General features: G+C 38.0%; 1 protein-coding gene and 1 long non-coding RNA gene across 5 annotated transcripts in view; one reads left to right on the top strand and one right to left on the bottom strand.

Moving 5' to 3' along the window:
• Nucleotides 1–19371, bottom strand: part of LOC113096483 (centrosomal protein of 95 kDa) — a 172494-nt gene that overhangs the window by 59346 nt on the left and 93777 nt on the right. For all 4 annotated transcript variants that reach the window (XM_026261884.1, XM_026261885.1, XM_026261883.1 and 1 more), the window contains one exon: nt 11122–11248. In XM_026261884.1, coding sequence (XP_026117669.1) covers nt 11122–11248 — 127 coding nt within the window. The remainder of the gene's footprint in view (nt 1–11121; nt 11249–19371) is intronic.
• LOC113096484 (uncharacterized) lies at nt 3771–6263 on the top strand. Its single transcript, XR_003288521.1, has 2 exons — nt 3771–5275; nt 5927–6263. It is a non-coding gene; the product is annotated as an uncharacterized LOC113096484 (long non-coding RNA).

The raw sequence follows: 19371 nt of genomic DNA, 5'->3' as shown, positions 1-19371 counted from the left end.
AGTTAGCTGTGAAACCGAACGGGACATATAGATTTCTTACAAACTTTGAGGCTTTGAATCGTTTAACAAGACCGGATAAACGTTATGTAATTAACGCGTAAGATACAGTTAAACAAAATACGAGATGGACGTTTTTATTCGAAAATTGATTTACCGACGTTTGTTGATGGGTTATTAAAACTCGCCTAAAACTTTTCAATTGGTAGGCTAAGGTGTGAAATGCTGAAAGATTTAGACGTTGAACTTTATATAGACAACATAGTAATTGTGTCAAATGGATAACGAGAACACATAAACCTTGGAACAGAATTGTTGAAACGACTTGCGGAGGCAGGTTTGAAAATAAATAGAAAAAAGAAAAAATTAATGACTGATAGCTATAGTTTAATTTTTGGGATTTTGGATTTCAGCATGTAACAGAGTGGTTACTTAGTCAATGAAAGTCAGAGTAAATCAACTTGAGACCCCAAAAACAGTTAGACAGAGCCAGCAAACAATGGGGTTACCGGGTTATGTTATAGAGACTTAATCCCTCGCTTTAGTCAGATGTCTAAACTTATTTATGAGACTATCAAAGGTGGACAATTGAAATGAAAAAAAAAAAAAAAAACTGAAGAATCGTTGATAGAAATTAAAACAGCTATATTAAACTCAGGACAGCTGGAAGGAAGAAATGATGAGAAAAATTTAGAGGCTGACTCGGAAACAGACGAAACAGGTTACCAATTAATAGTAAGAGTAAAGACAAGTAACATACCTGTTAAAATTATGACTGGAAGCTGGGAGATCCAAGAACCACTTAAATTTACTGGTGTGAAGAAGCAGCTGGCAGCACTTAGAAAACGATATTTCCGAGTTGAAAGGCCTGGCAAGGGGCCAAATAATATTTGTTAACATGAAAACAGCAGTATCTAGTAGCTCATCTCTCCAAAACAATGTAAAGGATGACCGTGCGCTTAATAGCTGATGGCAGAGATGGGAAATGCTTCTAGATCCAGATATGAAAATCAGACAAAAAGAACTTAAAAAATGACAGAAAAAGAAATTAGAGCTTTATAAAAATACAGTTGTTTTCACAGATGGCTCAAAAACGGCTGCAGACAAGGAAGCTCACTGGGCTTTTGATTCTGAAACAGAGCAACAAGGTCATAGCTTCAAAAGAGGGAGTAGTGCAAGGCACAGGACAGTACGCAGAGCTCATGGCAGTGTTCCAGGCTTTGAAAACACTGAAAAACTTGGATATTTACAGGCCATAATAGTGACGGATTGCAGTTGCAACAGGAATTATTGACAATTTGCAAATCTGGACTGACAACGGTTACACCAAGTCAAAAGGTAAGCAAATTGAACATGCAACATTTTGGCAAGATATACAAAAAATAATAAGTGATTTTTTATGTTACAGTGATAAATCAGCCAGGATATTCCTAGGTATTATACCATATTTGGAGGTATTATACCAGACAGAGTTAACCAGGAATGATCTTTGGACATCGCTGGACCTTTGATCCCGAGGTCTAAAGATTGTAATAAATATCTATTGATGGTAGTAGATGGCTTTACGAGCCAAATTTTGGGAAAGCCTTTAAAAGAGACAAAAGCAAATGCAATTATTAAAGATGTCAATAAATTACTGGTAGCTTGGGGCCGGCCAGAAAAAAATTAGGGTTGACAATGGCACATATTTTATAGGAGAACAGTTTGAAGACTTTGTAACTAAAAACATATCAGTTCAATTAAAACTATAAGATATTGCCCAGAGTCAAACGCAACAGCTGAGAGATCTATAGGGATTATAAAAAGCTGGAAACGGGCCAGTTGTAATCATGATAGAGGGGATGAATATATGGAAGATTTAATGTTTTATATTAATCTTACAGAGATCAAACGTCAAAAGACCAGCCAGAAGACTTTTGCCGAGTAGGAGATCACGTCTGGATCAGGTTAGACAATAAACATAAAAATAAACCATTTAAAGATTTAATAACTAAGAATGATAAAATAATTAAATAGTTGATAAACAATGTGGAATTAGCAGATAATGGTCTCTGGAGTAAGAGGAATTTGGTCTTGGTTAAAAACCAAGGACAAGAAAATTTAACTCAAGCAGGAAAATTATCAATGAGATTAGGATGATCTTGTTAAATTGGTTGAGATTAATAACCAGAGAGGTGTGATTAGAATTTAAACTAATCTAAGGACGAGATGCGTTGATAATTATATAGCGAAGGATATTGAGCCTGAAAAAGCCAGACAGACAGGTAGATTGCTTAAACCTGTTAAACTGAAATGTTATATAGCATAGGTGTATATGTGCTGTTTGTGGTAGTTTTGAAGAATAACTGTGGTGGGAAGCACTAGCGATAAGCAACCCCAAATCCAGGGAGGAATTAAAAAGCAATAATAATAATAAAAAAATACAAAAAAGATTAGTAAACCTCTAACTATGCCAAAAATACAGAGAGATCAAGATTACAAAACTCCTGGAGAAATTAAAGCAGCTTTGTGAGTTCACTGCCAAAAATGTAGAATTAGTTTCCCTAAAGTTGAAGTAATAATGACACAGCGGCTTGGAGTAAAGTAAACAGTTTGTGATTGTTTGTGGACAGGGAATATGTGATTAAATGCAATGTATGTCTCGATGACATTAAATACCATAAATTGCTGGTACATGGCAGACATAAAGTTTGGTCTTGTGACAAGACCTTTGTTGATTTCTCTAGTAAAGGCAAAATTGAAGGTTCAAGATTGCAAGTTGATAACATGACTTATCAACAACAGCTGGGATCAGGCGTCGATTATCTATGGTCATACCGTATTAAGAGAAATATGGATGACATTCAAAGTAAATGGCTCCCGTTGACCCCAAAGGTCTGGGAATGGAGCTGGAGTGCTTGAAAACTTGCTTTGACATGAAGGTCAAAGCATGCCGGCCAGATAAGGGAACTGGAATTATCTGGTCTGTGGGCACCGTTGCTAAAACACTATTATAAAGTAATATAGGTGAGTGAATAATGGCACCTAGAATTGATTTTTTGAGACGAGGAGAATCTGATGACTCAAATAGCAATGTGCGTTGCCATTTTAACTAATTTCAACTAATAGTGCAAAGAAGCAGAGTTCTGTGTGTCCTATTGCATTATGGAGACAGAACAGCCAGCAAGCTGCTGTATTATCTCCGGGCAAGAAGCCAATTATGGAGGGGTTACAGCAGTCTTGTCTGAATTAAACTAATGTTAAAAGTTGTTTTAAACATGACCACCACTTCTGAACCACAAATTCTAGCATGTGCAGTTGACATTGAATTGGCACACGATTAAGTAGTGAGTAAATTGACAAAAGGTTCAGAAGGGGGGTGGTTTGAATTATTGTGTTATTATTATTCTTATTTTTCTCTCAGGAATGATGAAATTACAAGACTTAGACGAGAGAGAGAAATGGGCCAGGAAAATACAACGCTGGCGACAAGCCTGTATACCACAACCTTGTCTGACGGTATTATTAGTATAACAGGGGTTGTGATTTTAACTGGAATTTGGCCAATAATTGATTTCACTACAAAATTGATTGTGGTTGAGGAGATTACTGTTACAGAAGTTTCCCACTGTACTATAGTGTAATTTTTTTTCAGGGTCATGGGAGCTAAAAACATTGCAAGAATGTAGCCAATGTGAGGAAATAATAATAATAATAAAAAAAAAAAAAAATATATATATATATATATATATATATATATATATATATATATATATATATATACAGTGGGGAAAGATACATTAGTGAAATGTAGAATAAGGTCAAGCCCATGTAACATTTCACGGATAAAGAGAATTTGGATTTGGCACCGCCTGCAGCATATACTCTATATTGGACCTAGAGAGATATTAGGGTGTTACATGAGCAATACTGAGGACAGTGTTAAGCCAAATAAAGAAACCCAGATTACTGCAACTAAATAAAACGATGTGTAATATATGGGTTGTATGATCCTAAAAGTGCATTCCAAAGAAACTGTGAAAAATATTATAATGACAATAAATATACAATGTGTGAAACTACAAAAAATTATGGGATCCATTTGCATGGATAAATTGGTTTATATATTGACATAGGTTAATATTAATATATTATTATACATTAATATTGGTTAGGTGAAACTACAGAATGAATTAGTTTATATTCAAAAGGATTGAGAACTCTTGTGGGAAAATGTTCTTACTGAAAATTAACTGAAAGAGATCAAATCATAATACAGTTCATTTGTATTATTTATTATTTATTTATTTGGTGATACAGGAACTAATATTTTGTAGAGCATTACTGTGGAAAGCATTAAAGCCCAAAAATTTAGATGAAAAACAGAGAATCTCATGATGGGATGAGTATAAAAGATAAAAATAAAAATATTAAATATAAAAATACCGGGCTAAGCACTTACTATCCTTTTCCTGTATTTTGGATGAGATTTCAGGTAAAGGATAGCAGATTATTTTGTTCTATTTCTAAGGAAATCCCAGAATACCATAATGTTATGACTATATCAAAACCTAATTATAAAATGTCAGTTAATATCAGTGGCATTCTAGATGTCAAAGAGGTTTTGACCATTGACAGACGCTTATGGAATGTTTATTACTTTACAGGAAGACAAGGCTTATTTAAATATGCCTTTAGATAGTTATTTTAGTAGATTTGATATTAATTAAGGAATTAATGGTATGTTGGCTTAAGAAGTCTATTTGTATGAGCCCATATATATGGATAATAGAGAGAATTATGCTGAAGAAGATAAAGGGAAATGAATGACTCCGTACCCATTGTATTGGACAGTAGCTAGACGACAATATATTAAATTACATTCAGGATACAGACAATGGATAATTTATACTCTATGTTATTTTACTAGTAGGAGCTTTCATTGGGATTTTGATTTTGTGAGAACTAAAGGGCCTTGGAGGACTGATAAGAAGTTTATTAAAAATCTGTTATTCTACAGTCGATAATATTATCATGCAGGTGGTTGGGCATTAGTAGGAGTAGAGAAGAAGAGGACAAACAAGTGCTCATTGAAAGAGGGATTCATCGAAAGACCTTGACCGGACGTAGCACTCCTCTGGTGCACAAGGTCTGAGACTTTACTTCTGAAATATATGGCATTTCAACAGAGTGCCACGAAGGGTGAACAGTTGAGTGATATACCATGGATAACTTTAAGAATGATTCTACCTGCATTGCTGTTTTGTTAGGAAACGGTGACAACCTTTTGGAAACTCTGGTAAACAATTGTCTTTTTATTACAGTGAATATGATATGATATTATAAAAAATAATAATATAAATTAAAATAAAAAAGGGGGGTTACATACATATGTTTTAAAGTTTTTATTTTCTATATTTATTATTTTTGAACTTCATTTAAGTGGGTTATTGGTTCTGAAAATGTATGCATGATTTATTATGGAAACCTAATATGATAGGTAACTGAGTAAATTAAGAACAAATACAAAAGGACCACAAATTGAAAAAAAAAAAAAAAAAAAAAAAAAACTTCTTTTAATTTCTTTTAATGCTCAAATAGGAATTAAGGAGAGCCCCAAGTGGAGAATTATTGACAAGAAAATTTAATTACTGGATTGTTATTGGGCAAGATAATTGTATGAGATGCCGTCAATTTCTGACTGATGTAAGAGTGAACTTTGTAATGGGGGATTTATGCCAGGAATGTTTCTACAAGAATACATTCATTATGTGGATTAATGACTACAACAATAAAAAAAACAATAAAAATTAACTTACAATCTTTTTAAACGTAAAGACTGGTACAGATTGGAGAGCAGGGGATTAGATTCTTGTGCACTGCTTGCATAATAAATTTACAGCTGAAGTTATAAAAGTGGTCAAACTTGATTAACTGTTTTTTATTATAGGCAGAGAAATTTATGGAATTCCTGGAGGAGGAGGATTTAACTCTGACTCAGCCCGCCTTCACGCCCCAAGGTGCTAAGAATCAAACAAGCGGCTCGCACACCAGAAGGTATGCCTGGAATGCCAGATCCCCTCTCTTGGCTTCTGAAGAGGATTTCAGAGAGAGGGGAAGAGCTGTGCGTTTCTGAGTGAGGACCCCTGGGGGCGTCAGATTGAGGCTTGTGTACATGAAATTACGAACGGACGATTGTTGAGAGCAAGATTTGGACACTATCTTAGCACTGTCAAGCAGAGCACAAAGATTTGGTCACCTGATACTACTGTATCTGGAAATTAGAAAAAAAAGAGTGCAAGGGGAAAGAAAGAATGCTCGAGTTTGGGTTGAAAACTATATGGATGTGTTTCATACCAGCTTACTGTTGCATGATAGCACTGTGTATATGATTCTTTCAAAATATAACAAGTTTAAAAAACATGATGAACAGTACTTTAGCTTGAAGATGTTAGGATGAAATCAGCCAGCAAAATTGCAAAGCAGTGGGTGTTAATGGAGATGATGATTTTGCAATTGTACTGTCTTGATTAATGCTTAATTTGCTATAAAGTTATATTGTGCTATACAGATGTACTGTAACCTAAGTAGTAATAATGCTTTTGCTTAAGTACAAAGATGTAACCCTGTGATTAATGCTATATGGAAAATGTATTGTGTAACTTCACTAACATTAAGAAAACTGCTTACTTGCATGAAATGTATGTAGTGACTGATTTAGAGTAGAAACACTTATGTATTAGAAATAGTTTTTATGATAAATGGACAATATAGTATTTAAGGTGTATTTCACCGACTGTTAAGAGGAAAAAGAAGAGGAAAAGGGCTAAAGCAATGTGAAGTAAACAACTGAAAGCCTCGGCAGAGGAGTTGGCAGCACTCCAGGTGATGACATCAGAAGAACCAGCGTTCGACGTCTGGGTATAAAAGACAGAGAGAGAGACTCGACGGACGGATACTGAACAAGCACAGTATCCCTCGACGCCTGATACCAGCTGATTATACCTTGATTTTGTAACTTTACTATTGTACTTTGATATAACTTTTGTTAATTTTAATAAAACTTGTATTTTATTATTGACAAGTTATGGTCTGCAAGAGTAGTAATTTAAGAGCCGTAAGCAAGAACTGACAACAGGGAAGTCTACTGAGCAAGATGTAAGTATTTTTGAAATGCTTATAGTTTTGTCCAGGGTCGACTTTCCTTACCTATCTGAGAATAATAAAGAAATAGGTAAAAGGTGTATAGATAAAGGAGACACCATAAAACAAAGGATATAAAACAGGAGCAATGAACAGTGAAGGACGAGAGAGGACCAGGCCAGGCAAGTCATCCGTGAGGGGCAGCCGCGCTGTTTTGTCTTTATTTTATAATTAAAGTTTCATTTTGATTGTCCACCGGTTCCCGCCTCCCCCTTCCCATGATTGTGAAGTTTTTACCGTTACATTGGAGCTGAAGCCCGGGTGGAAGGAGGGACGCGCTGCCGAAGATCCCTCATTGCTGGGGTGAACCCGCGGTGCCATCAAGCAGGCGTAGCAGTCGGGCGGTGGGCTGGAGTGAGTTGTCCGTGATGTAGCGGAGGAGTCGCCGCCGTTCACCTGGAGGCCAGAGCCTGCTGACATCCGCCATGATGCGGAGGAGCAGGGAACGGGGGGCTCCTGTCGGCTGCCCAAAGTGTCGTGTCGTCCACCCAGGGCCGTCGAGTGCCACCCCCAGGCAATGCGTAGGAGATCACCCAGGGCCGGGCGGCAGTGCGTCTGGGAACCGGAACTAATATGTGTATTTTTGGAAACACACTCTTTAAGTCAGCATGGTTGAAATCCCCAGCTATGATGAGAAAAGCATCGGGGTGTGCTGTCTGCTGCTCACTGGTGTGCTGTTACAGTTCATTTAGTGCGTCGTTCCTGTTGCAGATGATGTTGATCAGGGGGATGTACACCGAGCAGTATAGCAGTATATTCCCTCGGCAGATAGAACGGGCAGCACTTAATAATCATAAACTACACCAGGGGTGAGCAGTGTTTGCGCAGTGAGCAGTGTTTGCAGATCACAAAAGTATCGCGGCACCACGTGTCATTGACGTAAACACAAAGCCCGCCGCCGTGGGTTTTTCCTCCCGCGACGAGAGCTCTGTCCGCTCGATAGCACGTCAGCTGGTCGAGCTGAATAGCGCTGTCTGGAACACAACAGTCTCTTACAGTCCTCTGAGTTGAGCATAGTTTATTGCTCAACTTTACGAGTGTACGTTAGCCAATACGATGGTGGGGATAGATCGCTTGTGTGGGTTAGCCGTTAGCCTAGCCCGCATACCTCTGCGCTTACCCCTCTTCTGCTTCCTCTCACACCGCTTGTGGCGCCTCTGCTGTGGGCGAGATGCAGTAATGGGGGTCAGTGATGGTGAAGGCCTCCGTAGCAGGCCGAGATCCCGCAGCTGTTCTGCATGCGCAGAGTTTAACTGTAAAAATGCAGTTCTGCCGACACTGAGCCGAAAATCACGACTGTATGTGCGCTTACAGACAGGTAGACGCTATGACGACATACAAAAACACTGCGACACACAAGACATAAAACACGAAAACACTGATCTGTCGGGACAGAGAGAAGCCGCTGCTTGTGGACGCGCCACCATCTTAGTATTAGAGAGCTAGGCATATCAAAACTATTCAGTGTTTTCAACCATATAATGCTTATTTACAGTTTCATATATTTAAATGCACATAAATACCAGCAAAAATAAATAATTGCAAGTAAAACACTTTGTGGCGAGTGGGGCGGGGCCGAGAGGCGTGGGAACGAGGAGTGAGGCCAGGTATAGTGATTGGAGATGAGCTACACCTGCGCCCCACCGCCAGTATCGAGTCCCACATAGGAGATGGAAGGATATAAAACTGGAGCGACTATAGTGAAGGACGAGAGAGGACCAGGCCTGGGACATTATTTTATGTTTTGGCTTTTATTTGTGCGCGTCAGTCGCCGTGAGGGGCTGACGCGCTGTTTTGTTTATTTTTGAATATTAAAATTATGTTTTGATTGTGCGCCGGTTCCCGCCTCCTTCTTCCCGATGAATATGGAGATGTGTATATTGTTACACACTTACTTCCACATATTTCAGAATTGGAATATCAGATATTAGGCTGGAATTGAGCAAAATCAAAAAGCAAAACAGTGAAATAAAAAAGGAAATATAGTGTCTAAAACGAAATCTCTTAATATAGAAGTATCTTAATATACTTGTTTATTTAACTGTTGTATAAAATAAATATCACATTTGTAATCATGCTTGCTTTTGGAGAAACAAAATGGCACTCTTCTTGTGATATTAACTATATGAAATTATATATAATTATTATTATAATTATTTATAAATTATATATAAATATAAATTGTCTGCCCCCTATCTTAAATTATGTGATAATTCTAAAAGCATTTTAATAGATTGCTTAATGCATGTGTAACCCCTCTCTCTCCCATGTCCTCAATGCCACACCTCACTCTCGCTCCAAGTGGGCCTCGAATTCGGGTTTCCGGTATGGGTGGCGGATGCACTAACAAGGATGCTAAATGACTGCAGCCACTAGTGTTACATGCACAGCAACTACTCACTGGCCTCCGTTACACATGCAACGAAAGAACGCACTCTAAATGTGTGAATACACACTAGTCTAATCTACCAGGCTTCATCATGTATGCTTGCACTGTAGGTGTGTTTTGTGTTTGCTTTTCACGATATACTCAAAATATGAAAATCACACATTAAAACTACAATTACAATATTATTGCAGACCATACATACTGCACACCTCTATGTTTAGATTTTTATAATACATATATAATACTCCATATCAACCCACCAGTTCACATGTAAAGCTTTGTGTGTTTGCAGGGTAAAACATGGTTGGATTTTCGCATTGTTCTGAACAAAACAAGTTGTATTGAAATTGCTCATTCATTCTCTGCCAGCAAGTGGAGCGTTTGGTAGAAATATAACTTTCCCCAGTAACAACAGAACACAAAGCAGCGCAGCACTACACTTTGAATGTGCAGTGCTCATGTTTATTCAATGAAATCTTCAATCTTCAATGAAAAAACTTTTGAAGTTCAATCATCATATTCAGCCATATCATAATTCTGGTCTTTCCGTCCAAAATTTAAGACCTCTTGAAATCATAATTTAGACTTTCTTGTACAGTTTAAGACTTTTTAAGGCCTTAAATTTGATACAACTAAATTTAAGACCCCTTTTTAAGACCCCGCGGAACCCCTGTAGTTATATGCTTACAAATTAAGGTTTAAACCGTAAATCTCGGTACCGCACTAATTGTGTTTTCACTGCATTTTGGATATTAATATTTTGCATAGTGGATAGTTTCAGCAATTCAATTGATCAGCTGCAAAAATATTTATATATATATTAGGGGTAAAAAAAAGGCGGAAGGCAAAAAAAAGGAGAAACATAAACGGAACAAACTATCCCCACAGCATTTAGACAGACATTACCAATGGATTTAAACAAGGGAAAAGACATCACCGCTGCGATTGTTACATTTACGTTATAGCCACAGATACGAGACCTTACTCTGTAGTGGAAAACGCAGGTTTTAAGAACATGCTTAATGTAATTGAGCCCCATTACAATATTCCTTCACGAGCCCATTTCAGCCAGACCGTAATTACTGCTTTGTTCCAAAAAACATAAGCCCAAATAGAGAACCAATTGAGTAAAAACACACTCAATATAAAGAGTTATAGAGTTCCATATAAAAAGAGTTCCATCTCTGTATTTGTTCATAACTAATACAACAATATAACATTTTCTTTTTTTTTTAATAAGGAGCTGTTTTTGTTTTATACAGTATGCTGCTAATAAAACACCATAGAAGATGGGTAAAGAATAGCTCCATCATTCTTCAATGTAAAAAAAAAAAAAAAATCATACTTTGTTTGTTTTTAATAAAATATATATATTTTTTTTAAATCAAGGAAATTTGTCTGTCAATTTTTTCTTTTTGCTGTATCTAAAACTAAAATTTCCTATGAATATAATTAGTTCCCCTTGAGCTAAATTTACCTATTTACCTTAGAAGAGTCCATAAAAATGTTGCAATATATGTCAGTTTGTGTGTGTGCGCGCTCTGTCATCTTACCAGAATGTCTCTCTTTTCTGGCTGTGTGTTGGAGCTTAGCTCCGGAGGATCGAGAGCAAGGTGACTTGGTGCAGGAACTGTGAACAGAAGGAGCATTTCGACACACTTCCTGGTGGTATTCAAGCTCCTACACAAAGACATAAAACAGTTACAAAATAAAACAATAATAACTACATTTGAACATCTTTGAGTATTCTTAAGGTTTTCATCTTTTGCTTTGTTTAAATTAATTAGATGCTTTAAATTATGACACTCAGCACTCGCATATCAGATAGATTTATATATAAAAAAAATAAAAATACCCGCACAGTGCCATATTTGTTATGTAGCCACCACTTTCTTAATGAGCTTACTGTGTTTTAAATTATGGCAGGCACTTCTGGTTTAGGTAAGCTGGACTCAAAAAGATGAAAACAAATCAACTTAAATCATAGTTACACTACAAAAAAAAAAGGCAGTTTGACTGTAGAGCTGAAAAATTTCCTCCATGTTCTTTTTTCAGACAAAATAATAACACAAAGCTTGGTCTTATTTAGTTTGCTGCGTTCTTTTCCTCTTGATTATTAGCTTTTGGGGTTCCTTTTTTAAGTTAAGCTCTCAACATTGAGTCGGAGCTGACGTGGTGGGAAAACTCCCTTTCTTCGAAAATGCTGAAGCCTGACTGAATCATGCTATTGAACCTGCAATAGCCAATAGCGCTCACTTAAGCCATGTCCATTTGTCAAAATGTTTTGATTTTTAACCATTCTCAGGATATGAATTATTGATATCAACAATTACATTTTCACTAGTTAAAATGTTTATTCTTGATATCGGGAATTAAGATTTATACTAGTAACAATAGCAATTTTGGATATGAGTAATTGCATTTCCACTAGTAACAATGTTAATTCTTGATATCAACAAAGCCATTATCACTACTAAAAAAATATTATTCTTTATATCAATAATTTATATCCTGGGAATGGCAATAGGTAAGCCATTTTGACTTTTATTCATTCGCAGGATATGAATTCTTTATACAGTATGTGTAAGGAGGAAGTAAAACAGCAATAACATTAAGATACAACATTGTAACATCTTTAAAAAATATTAAAACATTTACAGTGAGTTAATTTCAAAACGTGAAACGTGGTGGGTATAGATACATTTTTTAAATCTAGATTAATCTCACTGTGATCTTGAAATTAATCTAGATTAAAATGGCTTATTCGAATTCTGCCGAAGGCATTCAGAATATGTGTGTTACCGAAATAAAACTGACAAACAGTAAGTCTTTGAGAAGGGGTATATCAAGCTAGGTGGTTCATTAGAAAAGGGGCTCATCTCCTATTTCGAAAATGCATCACAAAGTGCTTGAAAAAACAAACTTATGCCTGTTTCACACCAATTTATAAGTTTTTTTTTTCAAGTTTGTAGGTGTCAAGGTACAGAAACCAAATACTTAAATGTAAAATAGCACTGGATAGTCTTCAATGTAAAAATGAAATATACAATCAAACCTACATTTATTCAGACACCTTCAACATTTCTCACATTATTACAGTTTTGCTATATATATCAAAAATTATATCTGGTGTCTGAATAATTTTTGGTTTGACTGTTAAAACTACAAAGTAATGCAGTCAAGAGCAGTGAGTGATTTTCATTTTAATTTTCTTGGATTAACATTACAGCAGCTGGTAGCTAAATTAGGCGCGGTCGCTTCGAGGAGAACTTTGCAGAAGAGAGCTTGGTTGTGTCGCTGTACGTGATACGCAGCCCTCTCTCTCTCTCCAAACCGAACACAGCGCGAGTAACCAGCTACTCTGTTTAGCTTTTCCGCGTCTTGTGTTTGGATGCTTTAATGTTTAAATCGACAAGCGGACATGCTTAAAAACACGTGAAAAAGATAAGCTTTCGTGACGATGCGCAGCAGTGGCCCGTCAACTGTCCTGTGCATCTTTTTAGATGTCGGTTATATAAAATATCAAGGTGAAAGTCATCATAGCTTGCTTAGTAAAGACCCAGCTCCCAACCCAACTTTTAGAAAATATTAACGGCGATATTTTTTTTTATCACCCGTTAAGATTCTCGCGTTAACGCAGCACATTAACGCCGATAACGGCCCACCACTAGTGTGTATATATATATCAGGGATGGAAATTAACTTTTTCGTCCACCGGCCACTGTGGCTGGTGGATTTCAAAATCTACCAGCCACTTTCTTGTTTTTAACCGACAATGTGTAACTGCATGTGAAAATACAACAAGATCTACAATATTTAAGCAGTTTATTTAATCTCAAATCTCAATAAAATACTGACATTTTCTCTTTCAGTGATGCTCAAGATGCTTCTAGATCAAAGACCCATCTCTTTAACCTGGTTTACACATAACATACTAATATGCTTTTAAAATCCAAATCCGTTAAAGGATTTTTAGGCTGCATTAATTAGATAAACCGGAACCGGGAACACTTCCGATAACACCTGATGTACTTGCTACATCAGTAGAAGAATGGCATCTATGCTAATATTAGTCTGTTTCTCTCTTATTCCGAAGTCACTGTAGCAACCAGATCCAGTCTGTATCCAGATCAGAGGGTCACTGCAGTCAACTGGATCCAGTACGTATCCAGACCAGATGGTGGATCAACACCTAGAAATGACCTCTACATCCCTGAAAGACAGCAGAGACCAGGACAACTAGAACCCCAGATACAGATCCCCTGTAAAGACCTTGTCCCTAGCATTTAGCAGACGCTTTTATCCAGGGATTTCCAGGCATTTTTTTTTTTTTTTTTTTTATATATATCATGGAACTTATGTCAGTATCATTTCAGTGAGGTTTAAACGTGGCGGTAAGGCGAATGTAATGCCTTGGCTTCATGGTTAAAAGTGGCATCATCATCCAACGGAACTACGTTTGTATCTTTAGTCCAAATCTATGCACACTCCACACTCCAGATCAGCAGGTGGCTGTAATGCATCTTTACGCTGGTTTGCCAAACCGCCATAAAACCCTAGTAGAAGACGACGGAACTGCGTCATGACATTGTTTAACAAACTTTTGTCGCAAACCTGCTTTTTAGATGCAACACTTTGGATGCATCCTGCTTTTAGCGTCTTCGCCTGAAAATATATTGGTTAAAGTCGCGCGGTCTGTGCCGCTAGAGGAAGCGGCCTCAAACTGCCACTCTGCCGGAACACCGAGGTGGACAGCTGAGCCGCGGCGGGAAGGGAGAGAGGCTTGCTGCGGTGAGAACTGAGGTTCGGCCCAGGCTGGTTGGATTCCTGCTGCTGCAATCCAGCGCTCGAAGAGAGCTCGGTCTCAGGTGGCACGATCGTTGTGTTGAATGAGGCGAGCTCGGAGCTTGCACTGTCTATTGGCCACGACGTGTGGCTTGGCGAGGAGAGCAGCTGTCGCGATGACGCTTAATGCTGCTCAACGGTCGTGTTTGGCTGGGTAGAAATGATCTCGGGTCCGGCAAAAGCAACAGGTCTTATAAATCCCCGGTGTAGCTGTCTTCATTGGTACAAAAATTAGGTCTGTGATAAGGTGACAGATGAAGCGAACCAGCATGCTGATAAACCGTCAATGGATAGAGGTAAGTCAGCGATATTTATACTATGGGATTGATTACTTGATTATGGTCCACCAGTGTCGATTAGGCTAAGTTTCTGACGCGCTCCTCCTGAATCTTGTTAATAAAAACGTCATTTAAAGCGCTATATAAATAAAGGTGACTTGACTCAAAAATGTTAGGTTTTGAAACAGCCGACTCTTGATGAAGTAGCTCATTCTCTCAACTCAACTAAATAACTTTTTTATTTATTTACAAGTGATTTACAAGCGATTTATTTTTTTATTTACAAGTGAGTGGCTTTAGTAAAAAAGTGAACGGCGAGAAATGTGCATTTTAAGTTGTAAATATAAGTGGAACATGTAAAAGTCATTTATATCTTCCAATCTTCCTGCATGTTGTGTCCTACTGCCAACAGGTGGCGCTAGTTATATTATAACTAAATTCTGGCCTTTACATGTTTTCAGGCTATGACTCTTTCCAAATATCTGAAGTTTGGAGAAGATTGGACATTTTATGCCTAAGTTACAACAAATTCTATTCCCATGGAGAGACATCAAATTTTGTCACAGCGCCATGGACACACCCTTTAACAAAAACTCAAGATCTCCACAATTTAACCTTAAAAAGACATTTAGATTAGACTGACCAAAATAAAATGTTGATGTCATTACATTTCTAGGAGTAGTTTGTTACAAAGTACAACATGTCACTTCCTGTTGCCAGCAGGTGGCGCTATGGCTATAACTGAATATTTGCATTTAGATCTGTTCAGGTCAGGAGTCTTATCCAACATCTGAAGTTTGAGGCAGATTGGACATTCAGATTTTGTACCAAGATACTTTATCGTAGGTATTGGTGTGTTGCATGTGTGTACTGATTTTCGTACATGTACGTGAAACATAGCTCAAGGCGCACTACGTTGAAACTGTGTAGGTGGCGCTGTCGAGCCATTTTGCCACACGCGATGGTGAGCAATATTGGCCTTCAGCTGTGTTCAGGCCAGGACTCTTATCAAACATGTGAAGTTTGGGGAAAATCAGACATTTTATGCCTGAGTTACAAATTATATTCCCATGGCGAGACATCAAACTTTGTCATGGCGCCAAGGACACACCCTTTATCGAAAACTCAAGATATTCACAATTCACTATCGCAAAGGCATTTAGATTAGACTGAACAAGATAAAATGTTGATTTCATTAAATTTCTAGGAGTAGTTCATTGCAGCGTAAAGAATTCACTTCCTGTTGCCAGCAGGTGGTGCTATGACTAACTTAATTTTGGAATGTCAATCTGTTCAGGTCAGGAATCTTATCGAACATTGCTGAGTTAAAGCAACTTCATTTTTCATGGCGAATCATCGAAATTCGCCAGGCTGCCACGGTCACACCCTTAAACGAAAACTCTAGATCTTCGCAATTTAACATCGCAAAGGCCTTTATATTACACTGACAAACTTTGGTGTTGATCTGTATAAATCCCTAGGAGGAGTTTATTAAAGTACAACCCCTGAAAATGGCAAAAACAACAAAATTTTTGCTGAGAAAAATAATAACTGACTTCCTGTCGGGATTCAGATTTTGTACCAAGATACTTTTTTGTAGGTATTGGTGTGTTACATGTGTGTACCGATTTTTGTACATGTACGTGAAACATAGCTTGAGGCGCGCACTGTTGAATGTGTATAGGTGGCGCTATTGAGCCATTTTGCCAGACCCAAGGAATATTGGCCTTCAGATGTGTTCAGGCCAGGACTCTTATCACACATGTTAGCATGGTTTAAATCGTACTTATATGACCGCCATCAGTTCGTAGCAGTGAATGAAGATGTATCATATCGATCACAAGTGCAGTATGGAGTACCTCAAGGCTCAGTACTAGGGCCGCTACTCTTCACGCTTTATATGTTACCCTTGGAAGATATCATCAGAAAACATGGTGTTAGCTTTCACTGTTATGCTGATGATACGCAGCTCTATATTTCCTCGCAGCCCGGTGAAACACACCAATTTGAAAAACTAATGGAATGCATAGTCGATATAAAAAATTGGATGACAAGTAATTTCTTACTGCTAAATTCAGAAAAATACAGAGGTGTTTATCATAGGGCCTAAAAACTCTGCTTGTAATAACCTAGAACACTGTCTAAGACTTGATGGTTGCTCTGTCAATTCTTCATCATCAGTTAGGAACCTAGGTGTGCTACTTGATTGCAATCTTTCCTTAGAAAGTCGCGTTTCTAGCATTTGTAAAACTGCATTTTTCCATCTCAAAAATATATCTAAATTACGGCCTATGCTCTCAATTTCAAATGTAGAAATGTTAATCCATGCATTTATGACTTCAAGGTTAGACTATTGTAATGCTTTATTGGGTGGTTGTTCTGCATGCTTGGTAAACAAACTACAGCTAGTCCAAAATGCAGCAGCAAGAGTTCTTACTAGAACCAGGAAGTATGACCATATTAGCCTGGTCCTGTCCACACTGCACTGGCTCCCTATCAAACATCGTATAGATTTTAAAATATTGCTTATTACTTATAAAGCCCTGAATAGTTTAGCACCTCAGTATTTGAATGAGCTCCTTTTACATTATACTCCTCTACGTCCGCTACGTTCTCAAAACTCAGGCAATTTGATAATACCTAGAATTTCAAAATCAACTGCGGCAGATCCTTTTCCTATTTGGCGCCTAAACTCTGGAATAACCTACCTAACATTGTTCGGGAGGCAGACACACTCTTGCAGTTTAAATCTAGATTAAAGACCCATCTCTTTAACCTGGCATACACATAACATACTAATATGCTTTTAATATCCAAATCCGTTAAAGGATTTTTAGTAAACCGGAACCGGAAACACTTCACATAACACCGTACTTTCTACACCATTAGAAGAATGGCATCTACGCTAATATTTGTCTGTTTCTCTCTTGTTCCGAGGTCACCGTGGCCACCAGATCCAGTCTGTGTCCAGATCAGAGGGTAACTGCAGTCACCCGGATCCAGTACGTATCCAGACCAGATGGTGGATCAGCACCTAGAAAGGACCTCTACTGCCCTTAAAGACAGCGGAGACCAGGACAGCTAGAGCCCCAGATACAGATCCCCTGTAAAGACCTTGTCTCAGAGGTCCACCAGGACAAGACCACAGGAAACAGATGATTCTTCTGCACAATCTGACTTTGCTGCAGCCTGGAATTGAACTACTGGTTTCGTCTGGTCAGAGGAGAACTGGCCCCCCAACTGAGCCTGGTTTCTCCGAAGGTTTTTTTCTCCATTCTGTCACCGATGGAGTTTCGGTTTCTTGCCGCTGTCACCTCTGGCTTGCTTAGTTGGGGTGACTTCATCTACAGCGATATCATTGACTTGATTGCAAATAAAAACAGACACTATTTCAACTGAACAGAGATGACATAACTGAATTCAATGATGAACTGCCTTTAACTATCATTTTGCATTATTGAGACACTGTTTTCCAAATGAATGTTGTTCAGTGCTTTGACGCAATGAATTTTGTTTAAAGCACTATATAAATAAAGGTGATTGATTGACATGTGAAGTTTGGGGAAGATCGGATATTTTATGCCTGAGTTATAACATCTTTTATTCCCATGGCAAGACATCGAACTTCGTCACAGCGCCATGGACACGCCTTTCAACGAAATCTCAAGATCTTCGCAACTTAATATCACACAGGCCTTTAGATTAGACTGACCACAAAAAAGACATTGATGTCAAAATTTCTATGAGTAGTTTGTCGCAGTGTAAAATATGTAACTTCCTGTTGCCAGCAGGTGGCGCTATCATTATAATGAAATATTGGTCTTCAGGTGTCTTCAGGCCAGGACTCTTATCGAACATGTGAAGTTCGGGGAAGATCGAACATTTTATGCCTGAGTTACAACAACTTCTCTTGCTGTGACGAGACATCAAATTTTGTCATGGCACCATAGACACGCCCTTCAACAAAAACTGAAGATCTCCACAATTAAACATCGCACAGGCCTTTAGATTAGACTGACCACAAAAAAAGTCATTGATGTCAAAAAATTCTAGGAGTAGTTTGTCGCAGCGTAAAACATGTCACTTCCTGTTGCCAGCAGGTGGCACTATGACTATAACTGAATATGGGCATGTAGATCTGTTAAAGGCAGAAGTCTTATCTAACATGTGAAGTTTGGGGCAGATTGGACATTGTATGTCTGAGTTACAGCAACTTCATTTTTCATGGCGAAACATCAAAATTTGTCAGGCCGCCATGGACACGCCCTTTAACAAAACCTCAAGATTTTCGCCATTCAACATCGCAAAGGCCTTTAGATTTAACTGACCAAGTTTGGTGTTGATCTGAATCTCTAGGAGGAGTTCGTTAAAGTACAACCCCTGAAAATGGCAAAAACAACGCCAATTTTGCAGAGAAAATTCTAAATAACCGACTTCCTGTTGGGATTCGGATTTCGTACCAAGATACTTTTTTGTAGGTATTGGTGTGTTACATGTGTGTTACAGGATATTACGGAGCCCCGCACATCACCTGTAGGAAAAAAAAAAAAATCCGTCCCCTCAGTTTATAAACCGTACTCACGAATTCATAAACTGTTCCCTCAGTTTAACAAATCATACCCACGGATTAACAAACCGTGCCCAAGAAATCCCAATCTGTGCGTAAACCGTACCCTCGGT

Source organism: Carassius auratus, unplaced genomic scaffold (genome assembly GCF_003368295.1).
Source record: "Carassius auratus strain Wakin unplaced genomic scaffold, ASM336829v1 scaf_tig00215944, whole genome shotgun sequence".
Lineage (NCBI taxonomy): Eukaryota > Metazoa > Chordata > Actinopteri > Cypriniformes > Cyprinidae > Carassius > Carassius auratus.
The sequence above is the reverse complement of the archived record's forward strand: the minus strand, read 5'-3'. Positions and strand labels throughout refer to the sequence as shown.